The sequence below is a fragment of the Convolutriloba macropyga genome, chromosome 5 (genome assembly GCF_964194025.1).
Source record: "Convolutriloba macropyga chromosome 5, txConMacr16.3, whole genome shotgun sequence".
NCBI lineage: Eukaryota > Metazoa > Xenacoelomorpha > Acoela > Convolutidae > Convolutriloba > Convolutriloba macropyga.
In genome coordinates, this window is record NC_134472.1 from 6536874 (window position 1) to 6558881 (window position 22008).

Sequence of the window (22008 nt, forward strand, 5' to 3'; positions counted from 1 at the left end):
CGACGAAACAAAAAAACATAGCAGGACAAGTCCTGACGTACAATTCAAGAAATTTCCATTGACTTAGTAAAAAAGAGGACCTAGAACGGACTATGAATGAATTGGGAAAACAATTTTTTTAAAGATCAGATAAACAAAATCAAAGTCAAAATGCCAGATGTGATAAAACCACTAGCGACAACAACATTTGGTTTTAAATAAAAAAAACTAGGCCTAGAATGAACTATGAATGGATTGGGAAAACCAATTAGAAAAACATCCGATCCAAAAAATCGAAAAAACAGGAATAATCAAAGTGAAATCGCCGCATCTGAACAAAAAACCACTAGCGAGAAAGCGAATTTTGTTCAAACACTGTTTTCTTACTCTACTTTAAAGATAGAGCGAAAAAATTCCATGCCGAAACCCCTCGCTTTTTCGCTCCATTTCTTGTTTCGGCGTGACCAAAATCAATACTCCAATTTAGACTTCAAAAAACATTAAAATGTGTGAGGAGATCTTTAACATAGCTGGCAGATTGCCAGAAAATAGCCGCAATAGCTTTGTAGATCTGCAGTCTCAAAAAAACAGTAAAAAAGACAGACCAAAAAAATTTGTCTTTTCATGGAAGGCCGATATGTTATGTTTTGATTAAAAATCTGTATAAGTTTTTGCTGCCTATTAGCTGCTCTCAAATAACCTTCAGTTATAGTGACACACATTAACTTTCCTTATCTTTTTGAATTGAAGTAAAGAAGGGTCAATTTCAAAGTGAGGAAGTCCTTTTTGGGAGTGAGGTAAGCCACGTTTGACCAAAAACTTAATCAAGCAAATGAACAAAAAAAAATCTCTCCAATAAGAGTGAAAAAAGACGTCACGCATGCAATTCAGTTGAAATTGGATGAACGAATGAACAAAAAGCAGATTTGAATTTTGTGACGTCATCTGGTCGCAACAAAAATCCACACGACGAAACAAAAAAAAACATAGCAGGACAAGTCCTGACGTACAATTCAAGAAATTTCCATTGACTTAGTAAAAAAGAGGACCTAGAACGGACTATGAATGAATTGGGAAAACAATTTTTTTAAAGATCAGATAAACAAAATCAAAGTCAAAATGCCAGATATGATAAAACCACTAGCGACAACAACATTTGGTTTTAAATAAAAAAAACTAGGCCTAGAATGAACTATGAATGGATTGGGAAAACCAATTAGAAAAACATCCGATCCAAAAAATCGAAAAAACAGGAATAATCAAAGTGAAATCGCCGCATCTGAACAAAAAACCACTAGCGAGAAAGCGAATTTTGTTCAAACACTGTTTTCTTACTCTACTTTAAAGATAGAGCGAAAAAATTCCATGCCGAAACCCCTCGCTTTTTCGCTCCATTTCTTGTTTCGGCGTGACCAAAATCAATACTCCAATTTAGACTTCAAAAAACATTAAAATGTGTGAGGAGATCTTTAACATAGCTGGCAGATTGCCAGAAAATAGCCGCAATAGCTTTGTAGATCTGCAGTCTCAAAAAAACAGTAAAAAAGACAGACCAAAAAAATTTGTCTTTTCATGGAAGGCCGATATGTTATGTTTTGATTAAAAATCTGTATAAGTTTTTGCTGCCTATTAGCTGCTCTCAAATAACCTTCAGTTATAGTGACACACATTAACTTGACCTTATCTTTTTGAATTGAAGTAAAGAAAGGTCAATTTCAAAGCGAGGAAGTCATTTTTGGGAGTGAGGCAAGTCACGTTTGACCAAAAACTTAATCACGCAAATGAGCAAACTCGCTCCAATAAAAATGTGAAAAAAGACGTCACGCATGCAATTCAGTTGAAATTGGATGAACGGATGAACAAAAAGCAGATTTGAATTTGTTGTGACTTCATCTGGTCGCAAAAGAAAAATCTTGACGACGACACAAAAAAACATAACAGGACAAGTCCTGACATACAATTCAAAGAATTTTTATTGACTTAAAACTGGACCTCGAACGGACTATGAATGAATTGAGAAAACCATTTTTTTAAAAAAAATCAGATAAAAAATCAAAATCAGTCAAAATGCCATATATGATCAAAAACCACTAGCGAGAAGAAAATTCGATTTTAAACAAAAAAACAGGACTAGAATGAACTATGAATGGATTGCGAAAAACAATTAGAAAAACATCCGATCCAAAAAATCGAAAAAACAGGAATAATCAAAGTGAAATCGCCGCATCTGAACAAAAAACCACTAGCGAGAAAGCGAATTTTGTTCAAACACTGTTTTCTTACTCTACTTTAAAGATAGAGCGAAAAAATTCCATGCCGAAACCCCTCGCTTTTTCGCTCCATTTCTTGTTTCGGCGTGACCAAAATCACTACTCCAATTTAGACTTCAAAAAACATTAAAATGTGTGAGGAGATCTTTAACATAGCTGGCAGATTGCCAGAAAATAGCCGCAATAGCTTTGTAGATCTGCAGTCTCAAAAAAACAGTAAAAAAGACAGACCAAAAAAATTTGTCTTTTCATGGAAGGCCGATATGTTATGTTTTGATTAAAAATCTGTATAAGTTTTTGCTGCCTATTAGCTGCTCTCAAATAACCTTCAGTTATAGTGACACACATTAACTTTCCTTATCTTTTTGAATTGAAGTAAAGAAGGGTCAATTTCAAAGTGAGGAAGTCCTTTTTGGGAGTGAGGTAAGCCACGTTTGACCAAAAACTTAATCAAGCAAATGAACAAAAAAAAATCTCTCCAATAAGAGTGAAAAAAGACGTCACGCATGCAATTCAGTTGAAATTGGATGAACGAATGAACAAAAAGCAGATTTGAATTTTGTGACGTTGACGTCATCTGGTAGCAACAAAAATCCACACGACGAAACAAAAAAAAACATAGCAGGACAAGTCCTGACGTACAATTCAAGGAATTTTCGTTGACTTAGAAAAAAAGTGGACCTAGAACGGACTATGAATGAATTGGGAAAACCATTTTTTTTAAAGTCATTAAAAAAACAAAATCAAAGTCAAAATGCCAGATATGATAAAACCACTAGCGAGAACAACATTTGGTTTTAAGCAAAAAAAAACTAGGCCTAGAATGAACTATGAATGGATTGGGAAAACCATTGAAAAACATCAGATACAAAAAATCGAAAAAACAAGAATAATCAAAGTGAAATCGCCGCATGTGAACAAAAAACCACTAGCAAGAAAGCGAATTTCTGTTCAAACAGCGTTTTCTCACTCTACTTCAAAAATAGAGCAAAAAAATTCCACGCCGCAAAACCACTCGCTTTTCGCTCCATTTCCTGTTTCGGCGTGACCAAAATCACTACTCCAATTTAGACTTCAAAAATCATGAAAATGTGTGAACAGATCTTAAACATAGTTGGCAGATTGCCAGAAAATAGCCGCAATAGCTTTGTAGATCTGCAGTCTAAAAAAAGGCAGACCAAAATTCGTCTTTTCATTGAAGGGCGGTATGTATAATTTGATTAAAAATCTGTATAAGTTTTTGCTGCCTCTATTAGCTGCTCTCAAATAACCTTCCTTTAGAGTGACACACACCCATTTGACCTTATCTCTTTCAATTAAAGTAACTAAAAGTCAATTTCAAAGTGAGGAAGTCATTCTTGAGAGTGAGGTAAGTCAAGTGTGACCAAAAATTTAATCACGCAAACGAACAAAAAAAACTCGCTCCACAAAGAGCAAAAAATGATATCACACACGCACTTCAGTTGAAATTGCATGAACAAATGAACAAAAAGCAGGTTTGAAGTGATTGTGACGTCATATGGTCGTAACAAGAATCGCAACGACGTAATAAAAAAAAACCAAGAGAAGGCCAACAATAGCCCCAGCTATCGCTATGCGGCTATTAAAAGGTCGCATGCGTGATATGATTACGAAACTTCGTTTGAGAGCAATAAAAACTGACAAAGCTGCTAAAAACTATCAATATCTTGAAATCACAAGATTGATTTATATCATCAAACATTCCTTCAATTAAAAACTAAGAAAAACCCTTTGATCTTAAGTTGACTACACAGGAGTTTCGGTGAATCGCATACCAAGAAAGTAACTAGGCTCTGAAAGAGCTGTTCAGCAACTTAATGCCCTCCGGGCTTTACCTGTTTATCCCGCTTTTGAGGACAAAAAATTGAGAAGAAAAACTCAATCTATCAGAGGAAAAGTCGGTTTTCACTTTTTGCTTTGTTTTGTAAATACCCATATGTTTAGATTCAAATAGTGTAATGCTTTTTAAGAATTTCAGGACTTATGAGCATTTGTGACGTCACCCATGCACTTCAGTTAAAATTGCATGAACGAATGAACAAAAAAATCAGATTTGAAGTGGCTGTGACGTCATATGGTCGTAACAAAAATCGCGACGAAATAAAAAAACATAGCAGGACAAGTCCTGAAATACAATTCAAAGAATTGAATGAAAAACTCAGAAGTACTCTACCTGACCAGCAGATCAATTGAACAATGCCAGCCTTGAACAAACACAAACAAAATTATCTCAAAAAGTTGAGAAACAAACAATCGAACAAACTAAACAAAATTATACTCATTGCTAAAACTAAAGCTTTTCGATCTAAGGCAAAATTTGTTCCCTTTAAAAATACTTATCTAAAAATACGTTCAAAACCAATTTTTGTTTCTGAAATTGGTACAGTAGTATATCTGCAAGACCTGAAAAAAATTCATTGGCCCTTGAAGATCGATTAACTCGAAAATGACCAAAAAAATTTCAGACAAAACACAAATCAATTGTATATTATAAAGAAAGGTTGCTAAAAAAGAAATTAATATCTTCAGAACCATTTCTGTGTCTCTGGAGCTATCCAGTAACCCAATTCCAAGCCTTAAAAAATTCATTAGCTCAAAGATCGATAGGCAACAGTTTTTAGAAAAAATTTCAAACTTCAAAAAATAGAAATTCGCTCTGTTAAACTGTTGAAAGCCATTCAATTACCCCTAGCAAATATTTAATAACATACTATCAAACCCTGGATGAGGTTACCTGTCTACTGAGGCAATAAAAAAATAAAAGACAAATACTTTGAAAAAACTGCAAATTAAAAAAAAACTTCTAAAAGTCGAAATGTTAAATCGTTGAAAACAAATCCATTAAAACTAAAAACCATGCAGTAACTTTTTATCAGAACGTGGAATATGTTTTCTCGCACTTGAAAATGGACGAATATCAAAAACTGACAAAAACTTGAAGCCTTAAAAAAATTGCAATTTTATCAAAAAAGAAATGCTAAAATTCGAGATATTAAATCGTTAAAAACCATTCCATTGTTACTAAAAACTATCTAGTGCCCATTTAATAACATACTATCAAACCATGGATGAAGTATCCTGGCTACTGAGGCAAAAACAACTACATAAAATACAAATGTTTTGAGAAAACTTGAAAAAAAATTCAAAATTTATCAAAAAACTTCTAAAAGTCGAAAGGTTAAATTGTTAAAAACAAACCCATTGCCCCAATGAAACTAAGAACCATGCAGTTACTTTTTATCAGAACCTGGAAAAGGTTTTCTGGCACTTGAGAAAGGACAAACATCGAAAATTGACAAAAAATTAGGAAAATTTAAAAAAAATTACAGATTTTATCAAAAAAATGCTTAAATTCGAGACATTAAGATGCTAAAAACCAGTCCGTTGTTACTAGAAAATATGCAGTGCCCTATTATCAAACCTTAAAGGAGATTGCTTGGTCCCTTAAGCAGGGAAAACTCAATAAATGACAAAATTTCAAGAAAAACCTGAAAATAATGCGAATTTTGTCAAAAAATATTGCCAAAAATTTGTGTTATTCAAAAACTGAAACCTATTCCATGGCCGCTGAAAAATTTTCAGTAACTTATTATCTAACCACTAATGATGTTTTCTGGCCCCTGTGACTCAGTAAACTTGAATAATGACAATAAATATCGAAAAACAAGAAAAAAAATTGCACGTTTTGTCAAAAAATGTTAATATTCGTGATGGCAAAAAGTTGAAAACCATTCCATTACTACTATAAACTATGCAATATTCTATTATCAAAACGTAGAGGAGGTTTCGTGACACCTAGGGCTGAAAAAAACTTAAAAAAATCAAAAAACCTGAAAAAAATTGCAAAAATTAGTTTCATTTTGCGTGTTTTTGATTGTAGTACCAAAATATATAGTTCATAAAATGGTCATAACAAGTAATTTTGTCTCGCAAAAAGCCTTCATCAATTTTTAATAACTTCAACCTAAGACTAAACAAACAAAAAACCACTCTAAGCATTTGAAAGACTTCTAAAGACCACTTTGGGCCTCTTAATGAAACTTAATGCCCGCTGGGCTTTACCTGTTTATCCCGTTTTGAAAGATCAAAGTCATTGAAAAATGTGTGAACACATCTTAAAAAAACACAGCGCACCAATACATTTCAAATTTTTTGAATTGTAAAAAAACTAAGAGAAGGCCAATAATAGCCTCAGCTATCGCTGTGCGGCTATTAAAAAGACAGCGCCCCAATACAATTCAAATTCTCTGAATTGTAAAAAACCAAGAGAAGGCCAATAATAACCCCAGCTATCACTGTGCGGCTATGAAACAGTTTGAGCTGAAACAGAGCTGAAAGGCTCTAAGAGCACTTAATACCCACTTGGCGCTACCTGTTTATCCCGTTTTTGAGGACGAAAAGTCGAAAGCCTCAGACGAAATATCGGTCAAGCGAAAAATTGCATTAAAAAAGACCGACAGCACTAATATAATTGCTGCCAACTTCGTTTGAGAGCAATTAATGAGTGATATAGATCACGCAATTATCATGTCAGGAATTTAAAATCTATATGAACATCACTATACGCCTGACAGAAAAATAGCATTAAAAGACAGCAGACAGGACCCAAAACCTGCAGCGAACGTTTCTGAAGCGCAATTAATAACGCTATTTAGAGGTGGTCTTTTTTATTTACTTTGAAAGTAAGAGTTGGGCTGGAACTGCGTGGATGTCCCATTTGCATAAGCCGCTGCGTGCTGTTGTTGCTGATTGGCGGACACTGATGAGTTTTGGTTAGTCCCACCCCCAGCTCCACCACTTGCAGATGCGGACTGCTGCTGTTTGGAGGCGACTGCTACTGCTGAGTTCTGTTGCTGTTGTTGAGACACCCCAGTTGACACCGAGGATCCACTCACACTGTTGCCCATAGAGGAGGCTGTTTGCCCAACCTGGGAAACCAGAAAGATCATAAATGATACTGTTCCTGATACCAAAAGGAGTTTTATATCGTAAGCACCAAGTAATTGCCAAAAAAACATCTGAGAGCATGAGATCAATTGAGACAACTGTTATACAAAATGTTCAACTTAGGTTTGTAATAAAGGTACAGAACATGATAAATAGCTGCAGATAATGCTTGGCAGCTATTAAAAAATGCCAAATGAGTCAAATAATTACTTGGTTTGTGAGGAATTACTTACACGAAACACACTATTTCTTTTTACCACTCCTGAAACCTAATCATTTTTGAAATGAAATAGCATGAAATTCTCGAAATAGAAAGATTAGCTGAAGGACGTGGTATCTTTTAGGTTACGCCAGTGCAAAAACTTTAACGTTTACGATTAACGTTTAAGTTGGGGACTTCGCTACTGTAGACGATTAACGTTTAAGTTGGGGACTTCGCTACTATATTGCTTCAGAGCTATCGCTCAAGTTCATATTCATCTACATGTGTAAATACAATTTAATCTGGTTCTGTCTGTCAAAACAAGGTCGGAAAACTCCACGCACCTGCTGGTTATGTTGCTGTATGGCCTGTAACTGCGCCAGGGGACCGAAGGGTGTGAAGACGGCTGGATTGGCGGCAGTGAAAAGAGCAGCTGCTGTGTGGTACAAGCCAGGAGGCTGGTTCGTTCCAGGGAAGTTGGCAGCTGCGTATGGGTAGAAAAAGGACGGCGGGATTCCAGTTGCGGCAGCTGCACTAGCATTGGCACCTTGCGCCATATTTTGCGTGCCCACGTTTATTGTGGGTGAGCTGTTTGTCTGGCCCGTCGAATCGTCCAGTTTCCGTGACGCATTGCCCCCAGGTCCCAGTTTGTTCGCATTCAGCGAATAGCTATCTTGCCCGGAATGATTGCTAGCACCATGGTCTATAACACAACATATGAGACGTTAATCGGAGAAGGCTGTAAAGTATCTGTTACGCACTAACTTTTAGAGTATGCCTCATGGTGTTATTGAGGTTATTATTCAGTGTAATTAACTTGAATTATTGGCATTGTACAATGACTTATTATCGTTGTTTCATGGTGCGAATTTTAGCGAACAAATTTTGAATAAAGTTAGCTAGTAATAGCCTTTTATTGAGCGGTTCGAATGCGTGATATATCCACCAGTTGCCTTGTGTTTTAATAGTTTTCACGGAGTTATTTCAGCTCTATGGAAGCCTGCCATAAATTAGCGTTTTATAAAGATTTTCCAGTTCAATCTTTAATTATTTCAACGAGAATTCATCAACAATAATCAATAAGAAGTTTTCAAGTTTATCAACCGAAGAACCGCCCTTCACACCATAAGTATACGTCTCCAAATGATGGTGATCGTGGGTTCTGCAGAGTTGCGCCTCATGACTTTATTTACCAAATATGCAAACTCATTGTCAGGGAACTTAAAAAGGTAAATATTGAGGCTTTCAGATATTTAATAGGTTTATCTGTAAACTGTCAATCTGCAGTTGTTTTTGATAAACAAACAAATAAGGGGTTACATGCCTAGGTGGAAATACTGACTAGATATGGCCTTGAGATCTATCTGAATATGAACTAAATTATAGTACTTTATATGGATATTTATGGGGAAAACATCACGTAACTATGAGGCACGAAATAGGGGCGTGACAGTATCTGAACAAAAGAAAAGACCGACACGTTAACCACCATTATTGCAAAGAATTCAATCGTGAATAACATAGCCAGCAGATTGCCGGAATAGCTGCGAAAGAATAGACCTGCGTGCCATATGATAGAGATAGAAACAGATACAGATCTAAATTGAAAAAAAAATCGACGCCGATCAAAAACTAGGCTAGTGAACATTCAGCGATAAATTAAAAAAGCTTGTTAAAATTCATTCCACAGAAGCCTCTTATTAGGGACCTTTACTGCACATATGAGTTCCTTTGACCTTAAACAAAATCAAATTAAACTTAAGTTTTAAAGTGCAAAAGTCATTTTTTTGAGTGAGGTAAGTCACGTATGATCAAAATCTAATCACGCAAATAACCTAAAAACTTTTGCTAAAGCGAGTGAGAAATGACGTCACGCGCGCAAATGCCGTTAGTGCGAGGAAGAAGTCATTCAAAAAATTTGACTTTTTCAGCTTTGCTGTGTGAACAAATGTAAAACGAAAAAAGAGCGTCACACGACGAAACAAAAAAAAACCAAGAGCACCGCAATATAGCTACGCTCAGCTTACAGCTTCGCAGCTATAACAAACAAAAAAGCCATTTATTCAGTTATTTCTGAAGGAACACATCATTAAACAGGGAACTTTTTGGCATAATGGGTCTTCATACTGAACCCAACCAAAAGGGGCCCTTATGGCCTGAGCGATGTGCAGGGGTGTAGATAAGGGGGAGTGGGAGTGAGGGGGGCTCATGTGGGGGGGGGGGAGCTGTGTGCTGTGTGTGTGTGGGGGGGGGGTCAACATAAGAACAGCCCTTCACACCATAAGTATAAGTCTTCAAAACAGTTTTTGTTAATCGAATACTTGGAGACTATTGAGCTTAAGGGCTCTAAGAGCAACAAACTTCGTTTGAGAGCAATTAAACAGATTAAGTACGCAAGAAGGCCCACATTTTGTAAGCCTTAGGATGACATGCATAGCCAATGCTCAATTGTTCACGTTAAGTAGATAGCTTATTTGTTCACTAAGTTGCATTGTATTTTTTCCATAAATTTTCTTCGTCAAATTTGCTGACAAAAGATCACTTGCCCATTAAGGTGGCGGCCCTCACGCCAGAGTTGGCCGACTGCAAGAACTGTCCAAAGTTTGTGGGGTGGACAGAGACGTTGTTGGAGATCACCTGGTACTGATGGGCACCTGACACGCCGGCCGAGCTGCTGTTAACCTGACCAGGAATGCCCTGCTGGGAGTAGCGCACCTGTTGCTGCTGTGGTGCACCCGAGGGGTGTTGCTGAAGGAGACCAGACTGACCAGCTGCAGCCGAGTTTCCCAGAGGGTTGTTTGTGGCAGCAACGTAACCCATTTGGAAGCCCGTTGGTGAAGTCACTCCCAGTGGAGATGTCATCTGTTGCTGCATCTGGTGCTAGAGCAGAAAACAAAAATGGCATTCAAATTCGATCCAAACTTAAGCGCTCATCCAAAAAAGATTATGGGTTGATTCATTCAGTTTGAAGTGTGCCAATACTCAGTTTCAATATAACAATCATAATAGCATACACCTGCAGGTTTTATGGGAACTTTTGGTTTTGGTCTGAGGAACTTACGAGTGCCCCGAAAACCACATCAGCGCAGCCAATAACGAGAATCTCAAACAGCTCCATGAAAGAGCGTATAAAATCATTAGGCAGATCTTTAATAAAAATTATCCAACTTTTCGTTCTGTCCAACAAATGAAGCTTTTTGTCTAACAAATCAAGCTTGGCTAATTGAGGTGATCTGAGACCTGTTGATGCAGTTGCTGAAACTGATTGGCCAAATGAGAAGAGGAGCTCCCGGTAGCTGCGTGTGTGTTGCTAGCACCTGCTGTGTGATCTGTAGAAGCAACAGCACCCTGGGATCCAGTGCCAAGAGAGGACGAGCTGCTATTTGTGTTGTTGCCATTCACTGAAGCAGCCACTGACATGAAGTTAGCCACGTTGCTGTTCAGCACAGTCTGGCCACTGCCAGCTCCTCCCCCACCACCTACAGATCCCTTTGAAGCACCTAGAGAGTCGCCGTGACCACTTTTCCCATCTAAACAATACACCCAAAAATGACTCCAAAAGTGCGGCTCAAAAACCCCAAGAATTGCTATTGACACAATGAATCATATCTCCTCACTTTCGATGAATCTTCGAAGACTATTGAGGCTCTTAGAGAATTGCTCAGCAACTTAATTATCGGGCCTTACCAGTTTATCCCGTTTCTCACAACAAAATGTTACCAAATTTGTTAGACAAAAAATTGTCAAGGACAAAAAATTCCACTTTCAGAACTAAAATAATCGCCACAAACTTTTCTGAGAGTAACTCATTCTGACCATTTTTTAAAATTACTTTCGTTGTTGACTTTGAAATCGCTAGCTTCATTAACGATAGTGAGCTTACTATCTTTTGCTGAAGGAACTACGAAAAGTCAACCTAAAGGTCTCTAGCTATACCTTTTAAGTACCAAACGATCAAAAAGACCAAAGACAAAAAAAACTGCAATTAAAACAGATTCCAGTTTTAAATTATCTTCATTTTCAAAGATAAATGCAAACACCAGTAACAATTTGAAGTAATATACCCTTATAATCCAGCTGATTTCTGATAACATTCAACCAGTAGTTCTCATTGAGATTTTATAAAATTTGAAATCTCAAATCTAAACATACCCGGCAGATTGCCGGAAAATAGCCGCCGTTGATTCCAATAAGCATGATTGGGATTGAACGAATAGAATATATTGAAAAAGATTTTTGTACAAAAATATTTTTTAAGTCCAATTTATTTTGATGGCATTTCGTAGTTGAACATACTTCTGTTTCTTAGAGAGAGGCTACAGGGGCTACTATCAACACCAATAAGCATTAGAGGTGGTAACTAAGACTTATAGGAACGACGTTCAAATAGCGGGCATCTAAAATTGGGCTTTATGGGTTTATCCCGTTTCTATTTCTGACTTCAATTTTTTATACCGACTCTGTTCATTTTGAATTGCTTTGCTTAGCAACTGATGTTCAAATCCACTTTTAGCAGAATGAGAGAAGAGAGAAACTAGCCTAGAGAAGTCAAAAAGATTTCACGCAAAATGTCGAAAAAGCGGCAAAATGGTAAAGCGAAAAAAAGTTTGACGAAGTAAAAAACATAGCAGGACAAGTCCTGACGTACAATTCAAAGAATTTTCATTGACTAAACAAAAAAAAACTAGACCTAGAATGGAATATCAGTGCATTCAGAAAACCATTTAAAAAAATCAGATAAAAAAAAAGCAAAAAAAAAAATCAATGTCAAAATGCCGCATGTGAACAAAAAAAAACTACTGTCGAGAAATTAAAATTTTATTCAAACAAAAAACTAGGCCTAGAAAGAGCTGTGAATGGATTGGGAAAACCATTTAGAAAAAAATCCGATCCAAAAAATCGAAAAAACCGTAAAAATCAGAGTGAAATTACCGCATGTGAACAAAAAATCACTACCGAGAAACCGAATTTTTGTTCTAACACCGTTTTCTCACTCTACTTTAAAATTAGAGCGAAAAATATTCACGCCGCAAAACCACTCGCTTTTTCGCTCCACTTCCTGTTTCGGCGTGACCAAAATCACTACTCCAATTTGACTTCAAAAATCATGAAAATGTGTGAACAGATCTTGAAAAAAAAACATAGCCGGAAGAATTCCGGAAGCGACTCGAAGCACCAAAAATTCACAAAAAGCTGAAGCCATTACCTTTTGTATTAAACCATTAACTCATTACTTCCGCGGGTCTGATCTAAAAATCGGTTAAAATTAAACCACTGTCACCAAGAGAAAGAAAATGCAGCAAAATTTTATTATTGAAAACGTTTGGTAACGTTAAAAAAGTCTGAAATTTTTAGAACGGTCAAAAAACCGATAGCCTGACAAAACTGACAGGGCCATCAATTGCCCTCAGATAATTAATGATTCTAATCTCAAAAAGATCGCGAAAGCAAACGGCAGATAAAAACTTTTCAAAAAAGACAGGAAATTTAAAATTATTCAAAAAAGAGTGCTCAAACTTAAGAATCAGAGAACCACTACAATTAGATTTCTAATCACGGCAATTAGGACAGAAATAATACCTGATTCTTCCTTGTTGTATATATGCTAGACAACATGATTTCATACTAATTCAAAAATTAAATTAATCATAGAAAAACAAAAGCAACAGAATAATATTCAAAGGCAAACAATCGTCTAAGAACAATACCAAGCCCGGAATAAAATTGCAATGAATAGTAATAAGTCGAAATGTTGGAAAAGACTTTCTAGCAAACTCCTAGTACTGCCTTATTTTGAATTAAATCAATTGAAAACCGAAGAAACCAAGATCTAAGAAAAAGCTGAATTCATTCAATTTATAACAACTAAAAAAATCAATATAACGAATACAAAAGTAGGTGCCAGGACAAAACTAGAATGATGCAAACGAGAATGTGAAGAATATGGACACAATGTTAGGAACACCGCAACAAAAAGACCAATTCTTGATTTTTGAAAGATAAAAAAAAAATTTAAAAAAATCAAGAAAAACGAGTACATTTCATTGATCAGCATTCGAGACATAGAAAAGACAACGAGTCATTCGAAACAAAAAACCAACTTGCTGAAGAGAATAAAACAAGAAAAAGCAGAATTCAGACATACGAAACAATGAAACATTTTGCAAAAAAGTTGTCAAAAAATATTTAAGACTGCATTTATGAAAAAAAATTTATCTGTTTTTTCAAAAACTTAACACCAAAAAATGATTGAATTTTTATTGAAACTAAATTGAAGTCCCCCATGTTCCCCAAAATACTATTTCTAGTAATTAAAAGCAAAATACAAACAAAAAACTGAAAAAAAATTGCAAAAAACTACCAAAATCGGATTAGCAAATGTACAATTTTATGAAACAAAATTACATCGAGGTAGAAAGAGGCATTGAGTATATGAATTATCAAAGGGAAGTTGCCATATAAACTGATTTTTGACAAAAAACAGCTAAAAAATCCAAAAATGAAGAAATTAATAGAAAAAAAAGCCAAAAATTAACTAAAAAATCAAGAAATATGTGCCAATTTCGCATTTGAAACGCAATTTCAGGCTATGCAAAATACTGTGCTATCAATTTCCGGGGTTTACATTTCAACATAGCATCGATTAAAAATTATTTGTACAAAAAACCAAATTACAAGCAAAAAAACTAGGCCACTTAGACGAAAAAACGGCTAAAAACGGTTATCTATATGTGCCATTCAGTCAAAAACTACTTTTCAATGTCAAAAAGTCATTCACTAAACGCAGCGCATGATCAAAAAACTTCTCTCGCTCAGAAAAAATTAGTTCACACTGCAATTTTACTCGCTTTCGCTTTTAGGTCAAAACATCGTCTGAACGAATAGTACTTCCGGTAAAAAAAAACATAGCCGGAAGAATTCCGGAAGCGACTCGAAGCCGCAAAACCTCACAAACAAAACCCTAATTGCAGCTGAAGCAATTACCATTTGAATTCAACCATTAACTCATTACCTCCCCTGGTCTGATCTTAAAATTGGTGAAACTTAAACCACTGTCACCAAGAAAAAAAAATGCAGCAAAATTTTATATTGTTGAAAATGTTTGATAACGTTAAAAAATCCGAAATAGATAAGCAGGTCAAAATACTGATGGCCTAAAACAGCTGAAAGGACTATCATCTGACCTCAAATAATTCATGATTCTGATCTCAAAAAGATCAGAAAAGAAAACGGCAGATAACAATCTTAGAAACTAAGTTAAATCTTTTTTTTTTAAAAAAAATGAATACTCAAATTTAAGAATCAGAAAACCACTATAATTACAGTTCTAATCACTGCAATTAAAACAAAAAACGGCACAAACTTCTCCCTTGTTCTGCATATGCTAGACAACATTTTAAAACTAATTCAAAAATTAAAATAATCATAGAAAAGACAAGCAGCAGAAAAATGTTCAAAGGCAAAAAATCGTTTAAATTAACACCAAGGCCGGAAGGAAGTTGCAGTAGAAAGTATTAAGTAGAGCTTTTGGAAAAAGCTGGCTAGCAAACTCTCAGTACTTCCTTGTGTTGAATGAAATCAATTGCAAACAAAGAAATGACGAAAATGTAAGAAAATGCTGAAATCATTCAATTTTTTAACAACTGAAACAACCAAAAATAAATGTGCCATAAAGAGCTGCCAGGACAAAACTAAAATGATACTAACTAGAATGATAAGAACATGGACACAATATGAGGAACACCGTAATAAAAACACATTCTTGATTTTTGAAAGTCAAAAATAAAAAAAACAAAATTCAAGAAAAACGAATACATTTCATTGTTCAGCATTAGAGACATAGAAAAGATAACTAGTTGTCCAATATAAGGATCTGCCCTCCTGAAGTGAACAAAAAAATAAGAAAAACCAGATATCAAACATACGAAACATTAATTACTTAACAGAAAAAGGTCAAAAAACTTTTAATACTGCTTTCATGAAAAATGGAAGCTGAAAAAATCAATATACCAAAAATAAAAAAAGGTGCCAGGACAAAGCTAGAATGATACTAACTAGAATTTTAAGAACATGGGCACAATGTAAGGAACACCGTAACAAAAAGGCATTCTTGTTAATTAAAAAGTTAAAAATCAAATTAAAAAATCAAGAAAAACAAATACAGTTCACTGCTCAACATTCGAGACCTAGAAAAGATAATTAGTCATCCGATACAAAAATCTATCCTCATGAAGAGAACAAAAAAATAGGAAAAAGCAGAACTCAAAAATATAAAACATTGAAACATTTTGCAAAAAAAAAATTATCAAAAAACTTTTAAGACTGCAGTTACGAAAAAGCTTCAACTGTTTTTCAAAAACTGAACTCCAAAAAATGATTGAATTTTTATTAAAACGCAATTAAGGTCCCTCATGTTGCACAAAAAGACTATTTCTAGTAATTACAATCAAAATACAAACAAAAAACTGACAAAAATCGGGAAAAAAACTACCAAAATCGGATTAGCATATGTACAATTTTATAAAACAAAAATACACCGAGGTAGAGAGAGGCGTTAAGTATATGAATTATCAAAGGGAAGTTGCCAAATGAACTGATTTTTGACAAAAAGACGGTTAAAAGATCTAGGAATGAAGAAATTAATAGAAAAAAGTCAAAAATTAACTAAAAAATCAAAAAATATGTGCCAATTTTCAAATTGAAACCCATATTCAGGCTCTGCAAAACACTGTGGCATCAATCTCCGATGTTGGCATTTCAATATAGTATCGAATAAAAATTATTTCTACAAAAAACCAAATTACAAGCAAAAAAAATTGGCCACTTAGACGAAAAAACGGCTAAAAACGGTTATCTATATATGCCATTCAGTCAAAAACTACTTTTCAAAGTCAAAAAGTCATTCACTAAACGCAGCGCATGATCAAAAACCTTCTCTCACTTAGCAAAAATCTGTTCACCAAGACAGCTTTTCTCATTTTCGCTTTTAGGTCAAAATGCCGCGTGAACAAATCTACTTCCTGTAAAAAAAAAAAAAACCGAGAGAAAACCAATACTCCTCTTCGAGTCGTAAAAAAACCTTAAGAAAACCAATACTCCTCTTCGAGTCGTAAAAAGACAGCGCACCAATACAATTCAAATTCTTTGAATTGTAAAAAAATACGAGCGCAATAATAGCCGGCTGAGAAGATGAGGGCGGCTATTAATGATCTTTAATTTAATGATCTAAACATTTGGATATGTCAATTCTTATAGAAATTTTTTCAATTTAGATTTAATTAGTGAGTCCAGAAATCATTTGCACCAGTGAGAAACTCATTTCGGCTCACAAATATATCACACGATTGACTTAAAATTTAAACTGAAAGCAGCAATAGAAGACGCCACGCACGCAAATTCAGGAAGTCACGGGAACAGACACATTGTGACTCAAACGATTGTAACACTATATGTTCGTAGTTAGAAAGAGAACGAACTGCCGCATGCGATATAAAAACAAATAAGGCAAAAGCAACTGTAAGAGAGAAGAATTTCGAACCGTGAAACTACTAGTTTTATAGTTCCACTTCCAGTTTCAGGGTAAAAAAAGACACCACTTAAATTCGAATTCAAAAAACATCATACAATTAAGTTTAAAACGAAACACGAGAGAAAACTGGAAAAAGCAAAAACTGAATCTTTCTTTGAAACATGAAACAATTGCGACTAGACAATTGGACAAGAAAAACAACTCAAACTGCACAAAACGTGAAACTTTTAACAAAAAAGTTTACAATATATATATTTCAGAACTTTTCTTTTAAATTTGTTTGATAATGAAAAATTTTTAAGTAGCAGTTTTTTGAGATGTTTCTCTCTCTCTCTCTATATATATATATATATATATATATATATATATATATATATACCAGTCAATGCAAAAAGTTAACAAAATTACAAGAAACTCTTTTAACTTCAACCAAAGTGAAACCGCAGATTCCAAAAAAGCTGCAAAAGTGAATTGCGTGCCGTAGAATACAGATAGAAGCAGATACAGAAACAAGCAGAAAAACTTATCGATGCCGCTCAAAACAAACTACGTAAAAAACTTTCAGCGATAATATAATAAGGCTGGTTAAAATTCACTCCACGTAAACATTTTTTTTAATTAGGAACCTACACACATTAGTTCTTTTTTACCTCAAGCGAATTCAAACTAAACGTTTTTTAACAGTGCTTAAGTTTTACAGCTATATAAGTTTTAAAGTCAAGTAAATTTCTTGAGTGAGTAAGTCACCTATGATCAAAATGTAAACTCGCAAAAGACATAAAAGCTGAGTGAGAAAAGACGTCACACGATCAAATGCAATTTGAGAGAAGAAGTCATTCGAAAATGTTGACTTTTTCAACAATGCTATGCGAACAATTGAAAAGAAAGAGCGTCATACGACGCAATAAACCTAGCGTTCTTAATTCGGGAAGCAACTCGAACTGTCGACCCTTTCCGAAATAATCCTAATTGCAGCGAAAACCATTATTTTTTCAGAAGGCAATCATTTTTTGCCTCACTGGCCAATCAAATATTTGGTAAGTCGCAATGGGATTCATTGAAGCTAGAAATCATGAAAACAATTAGGACATCATTCAGAAACCATACGAAAGATTCACTACTTTTCTACTATTTCGACGGTAAAACGCCTAAAAAAGGGTTATCTATATGCGACACCCTCTCGCTCTCTCAAAAACACTCAAAGTCGAAAAAACATTTATTCAAGGAATTGCCAGAAAATAGCTGCGATAGCTTCGTAGATCGTCATTATCAAAAAGATAATTAAAAAAACAGCCCAAAGAAAACTTTTTCTTTTATTAATAGCTGAGGTGTTATATATTGATTAACAATCTGCTGCATTTGCTAGCTGCCCTCAAACAACCTTCATTTAGAGTGAAATACACTCACTTGACCCAATCTCCTTCAACTGAATTTTGAAAGTGAGGAAAGTCGCACAAATAAACAAACCGAGTGAAAATTGACGTCACGCAAGTATTTCACTCAAAAATGAAAGAATGAACAAAAAGAAGATTTGAAGTGAGCGTGACGTCATATGGTCGTAACAAAACAGTATCTTTTCCGTTTGTACCCCCCCCCCCCGCGTAGTGGGTGCATATTATTTGTACCCCTCAGATGCACATGCCATATTTTTACATGATAGGGGGGGGGAAGAGAAATGGGACTAAGAAGTTCAATAGTGGGCTTCAAATAACCACATTAGAGGTTAACTTATGCCACTATTAAGATTTAAAGTAAAAAATGGCACGCACTTTTCATTTGACTTTTAGTATTAAATTGCCGCCAATTGAGTTCAGCTGCTTGAAATTGTGATTGAGAGAGAATTTTAGATCACGCGAAACGCAAGAAGTCAAGGGCGTAAAAGTCACTCGAAAAGTCAAAAATGTCAAGCGAAAATTTTGCAGAAAAAGACGCACACGTTTACAATTATTGCTATGAACTTCGTTCAAGAGCAATTAAAAAGTACAAAATCAAAGTCAAATTGGAACATAAAACGAAATGTACTACCGAGAAAATGATTTATTGTTCAAACACCGTTTTTTCACTTCAACTTAATTCTTAAAATTCAAGTGAAAAAAATTCACGACACCAAAACTCTCAATTTTTAGCTCAACTTCCTGCTGCTTGACCATCACTACTCAAATTCGACTTGACACGACTCAAAATCATCCTTTAGAATTTTAACGGCTAAATACCAGAAAAATACTTAGGTAAATCTTCCAGATTGACGACAGCTGATAAGAGCAAACCGACCATAATGTTATGCTTTTGTATTGACTCACAATTGCTGGGTTGATACGAGTTGGCATGACTTGGCCTCCCAAGAAATCCACTGCTGGAATTCTGGCCAGAGTATCTCAATTTCTGCTCCTCCTGCTGACTGTGTGCTCCCGTAGATCCAGTAGATCCCTGACCTGCTCCAGCCGGAGACTTCTGGTTCATTTTGGAGAACATGCTGGCATCATTAGAAGACGAAGCCGAGGCGAAGTAGCTGCTGCTACTGCCGGTGGCTCCTTTATCGGCGTTCAATTTGCTCGGGGTGGTCGTGTACATGGTAGATGAACCTTGGGTAGAGGTGGAATCTATTTGACCCGTTTGCTGATGTGTTTGAATGGATGGGACAGCACTACCACCAGCTGAGGGAACAGAAGAAGGGTTGATCTCGTTTGACCTCTGCTGGTTCTGAAGCTGATAGAGCACCGACTGTTGCTGCTGCGTAAGCTGCTGCCTCTGATGGCCATACTTGCTCATGTCACCACCGCCCATTGGTCCCATTGCAGAGTCTAAACAATTCACACTACCACCAAAATTTTTAAAATCGACGAAAAAAACCAATCAAAGTTAAATACCTAATAAAATAAAACCAACAAGGCTGTTTTGAAAAACGCAGAAAGTATTTTAGATGGGGATAGGGAGGGCGTGGGTAGGTAGATAGGCAGCGGGGTTGGGTGACGTGGGAGGGAGTAAGTAGATTGAGGGGAGGTAGGTGGCTGCGGAGTAGGGGGGAGAGATTGAGTTGAGAAAGGGGCGCCGCTGGGAAAGGGGTTGGTATGAGCACAGGAGTGAACTCCAGGAAACTCCTAAATGTTCAGAACTTTCAAACATAACCGACTAAAGACGGGCGAATTGCTCTCAGACGACCGGCGACTTCGGTAGTACCCAGCTGGGGCTTAGAGATGGTAAGCTGTAAGGCTCTAAGAGAACTTAATGCCCTCCGGGCGTTACCTGTTCACCCCGTTTTGAGTAACAAAACACAAATGGGTCAGACGAAAACGTTCCTGCGAAAAATCGCATAAAAACATAGCCGGTGGGAATAACGGAAACGACTCGAAGAGTCATGCAATATAATCACTAACCTAACCTTGCCTAAAGTAAGATATGAAAGAAATAATGAACAAACTAATAGCCCAATGCAACTAGACGTTGTTTTTAAAAATGTAGACTCAACTTTTTGATAAGGGTTCTGGATAATTGCAGGTGGGTGGAGGGGTAAGGATTGTGTCTGTAGTTAGGGCAGGCAGGTAGGTGGGGATGTCAGTAATTTGAATAGGGGGAAAAGTGTTGAGGGAAAATTACCTCTTAACCATGAATATTACTAGCAGCTTATAATTACTATATGCTAGTAGCTAAGCTACTGTTAAAGTCCAATGCTCGAAACGAAAAGAACATTTTAAAGCAGAAGTCAATGTTTAAAAACAACAGTCATAAATTCAAGCCATGAACAAACTTGCTTAGAGAAAATCCTGTAGGATACCAGTACCCCTTTTCGAGTCGCCAAAAGACCACATGAATAAAAAAAATTGCTACAAACTTCATTTGAGAAAATTATTAACCGTTTTAGCTTCAAAACATAGCAGAATAACGACGGAGAATAGCTATAGCGAGTCTTCACCAGGAGCTAGCTGCAGATTAGGGAGGCTGACATTAGCTTAATTGGTTGGAGGCGACTGGGGTGAGCATAAGTAGGGGTCAAAAACTTAAAGTCACCCTGTACACCATGAATGTATTACTCGAAAACAGTTTCGGTGAATCGCATACTCAGAGGCTATTGAGCCGTAAGGCTCTCAGAAAACATCCGGGCTTTACCTGTATATCCCGTTTTTGAGGATAGAAAGTCAAATGGTCAGATGAAAAGTTGGGAGTACAAAAAACTGCAATAAAACAGACCATCAGGACTAAAATTACTGCTGAACTTCGTTTGAGAGAATTAATTACCTTTTCAACATGATTAGTATCAGCAGTTCCTAATTACTATATATTAGAAACAAAGCAACTGAAACGGTTGAAGTCCAATTGCAAGCAGAATTTAACGTTGAAATAGAGCGCAGCGAAGGTTCAAATCATGAACAAGTTTGGTTCAGCTAAAAAATCTGTTTAATACCAATATATTTCTTCGAGTCGTAAAAAGTACACACAACTACAAAAATAGCCGGGACATCGCGGAATAGCTGCAAAAAAATAGACTTGCATGCCGTATAATAGAGATAGAAAAAGAAATAGGTTGCAAAAGTTATCGACGCAGCTCAAAAAATTAAGTAAAAACATTCAGCGATAAATTAATTAAGCTTGTTAAAATTGATTCCACAGACTCCATTTCATTAGTGAACTTTATTACACAAATGAATCCCTCCTTTGACATTAAATTAATTTAAATAAAGCTTAAGCTTTAAGGAGCAAAAGTCATTTTATTTGTGAGGTAAGTCACGTATGATCAAAATCTGATCACGCAAATGACCTAAAACTTTTGCCAGAGAAAGAGAGAGAGAGAGAGAGAGAGAGAGGAGAGATAAGTTCGGGCACGCGCGCAATTGAGAGGAAGTCATTCAGAAAACTTGACTGTTTCAGCTTTGCTATGTGAACAAATGTCAAAAAACTAGACCTAGAATGGACTATTAACAGATTTGGACAACAATTTAAAAAAATATACCATTAAAATCGAAAAAACAGTAAAAATCGATATCAAAAAGCCGCATGTCAACAAAAACTCCTAGCGAGAAAGCAAATTTTTGTTCAAACACCATTTTTTTCACTCCACTTTAAAA

General features: G+C 35.8%; 3 protein-coding genes across 3 annotated transcripts in view; all 3 read right to left on the bottom strand.

Annotated features, from left to right (window-relative positions):
• LOC142339090 (transmembrane protein 17B-like) overlaps window positions 1–22008 on the bottom strand; it is a 330316-nt gene that overhangs the window by 235043 nt on the left and 73265 nt on the right. The window lies entirely within an intron of this gene.
• LOC142339091 (ADP-ribosylation factor-like protein 8B) overlaps window positions 1–22008 on the bottom strand; it is a 281448-nt gene that overhangs the window by 211733 nt on the left and 47707 nt on the right. The gene's annotated exons all lie outside the window — the stretch shown is intronic.
• LOC142339082 (uncharacterized) overlaps window positions 1–22008 on the bottom strand; it is a 64411-nt gene that overhangs the window by 16129 nt on the left and 26274 nt on the right. The window contains exons 8-12 of the mRNA XM_075388784.1: window positions 19249–19749; window positions 10660–10949; window positions 9966–10299; window positions 7764–8122; window positions 6946–7198 (exon numbers count right to left, since the gene is read on the bottom strand). Coding sequence (XP_075244899.1) covers window positions 6946–7198; window positions 7764–8122; window positions 9966–10299; window positions 10660–10949; window positions 19249–19749 — 1737 coding nt within the window. The remainder of the gene's footprint in view (window positions 1–6945; window positions 7199–7763; window positions 8123–9965; window positions 10300–10659; window positions 10950–19248; window positions 19750–22008) is intronic.